At 42.0% G+C, this 1,182-nt stretch overlaps 1 protein-coding gene across 10 annotated transcripts in view; it reads right to left on the bottom strand.

Annotated features, from left to right (window-relative positions):
• The window catches only part of cacna1ea (calcium channel, voltage-dependent, R type, alpha 1E subunit a), a 93,701-nt gene that overhangs the window by 32,675 nt on the left and 59,844 nt on the right, over positions 1–1,182 (bottom strand). For all 10 annotated transcript variants that reach the window (XR_004333459.1, XR_004333460.1, XM_032525673.1 and 7 more), the window contains one exon: positions 951–1,141. Coding sequence is in view for 8 of the 10 variants with exons in the window: in XM_032525673.1 (XP_032381564.1) it covers positions 951–1,141 (191 nt within the window). In the remaining 2 variants the exon portion in view is untranslated. The remainder of the gene's footprint in view (positions 1–950; positions 1,142–1,182) is intronic.

The raw sequence follows: 1,182 nt of genomic DNA, 5'->3' as shown, positions 1-1,182 counted from the left end.
TAATGTGTGTGTGTGTGTGTGTGTGTTGTGTGTGTGACACAGATTCTCATCAAGCAAGTTGCAGCACCTCATCCTTGTCTGAATAGTTAACTCTACAGCAAAACAATAGCATTGTTCTGAGTCAATGTACTCATTACGAACATGATGCAGTATTCTCCTGGTTTGTTTATAATAACTGTAGGGGAATTCAAAATATGACTCTACTGCTACTGGACTAAGTCCTTGAGCATAAAAACATTCAGCTTCCTTGACTTGTGCCAAATTTACAGGGCAACAGCATTTAAGTCTCAGCACACTCTTATTCTGAAACAATCTTTAAACAATCACTGCTCTGTGATGTGGACCAGGAGGAATTGATGATGTCAGTCAAGCAGGATGAAAAAACTACACACCTCTGCTCACAACAACATACATACAAATACATATAAATGATACAAAATATCCAGGAACATGGAGGAATAAAAATAGTTTTTGGCTAAACTTGCCGTGAGGATCCAGATAAAAGAAACTATACAAAACATGGATGAACAGAAGCAAAAAGGACAATTTTCAATCTATCATGTTCACACAGTACATTAATCCTGGATTGCATTTTGACGAGATGCATTGCCATATTTTTATAACTAGTAGGTGGGCAGTTTAATCACAATTCCGCCCTTGCAGCATGTTGTGGAAGGTTATACATTTCTTAACATGGATGGAATAAAAATGGCAAGCTGAGAGCAAAACAGAAATCAACTGTGTCTCCATCCACGGGCAGACGGTGTGAGAGAGGAGGATGCAGGGGTTGCAGACCTCCACTCATGTACCATCAGAGGGCTGGAGCCAAAGCTGCTTGGTGCTCGTGTTAATGGAGTCAACAAAACACTGCTGCACGTCAATAATTTGCAACCATCCAGAAAAAGAAAAGAAAAAAAGAGTGGTATATTTTTGTGCGTGAGCGGTCTTACATTGTAGAGTACAGTGGTCCATCCCTCCATGGTGATGCACTGGAAGACAGTGAGGACAGCAAACAGGATGTTGTCAAACTGAGTGATGCCGTCATTAGGGCCAATCCAAGTATCGCCGCAAGTGTATTTGGCAGGACACTGGCGCACGCCACACGGGACCTCGTACTCCGAGGAGTCCACTGTCTCATTTTCTGAACAGAAAGGTGCATAGAAAAAGAGAGAGCGAGAGAGA

Source organism: Etheostoma spectabile, chromosome 9, assembly GCF_008692095.1.
Source record: "Etheostoma spectabile isolate EspeVRDwgs_2016 chromosome 9, UIUC_Espe_1.0, whole genome shotgun sequence".
In the NCBI taxonomy this organism is placed as follows: domain Eukaryota; kingdom Metazoa; phylum Chordata; class Actinopteri; order Perciformes; family Percidae; genus Etheostoma; species Etheostoma spectabile.
The sequence above is the reverse complement of the archived record's forward strand: the minus strand, read 5'-3'. Positions and strand labels throughout refer to the sequence as shown.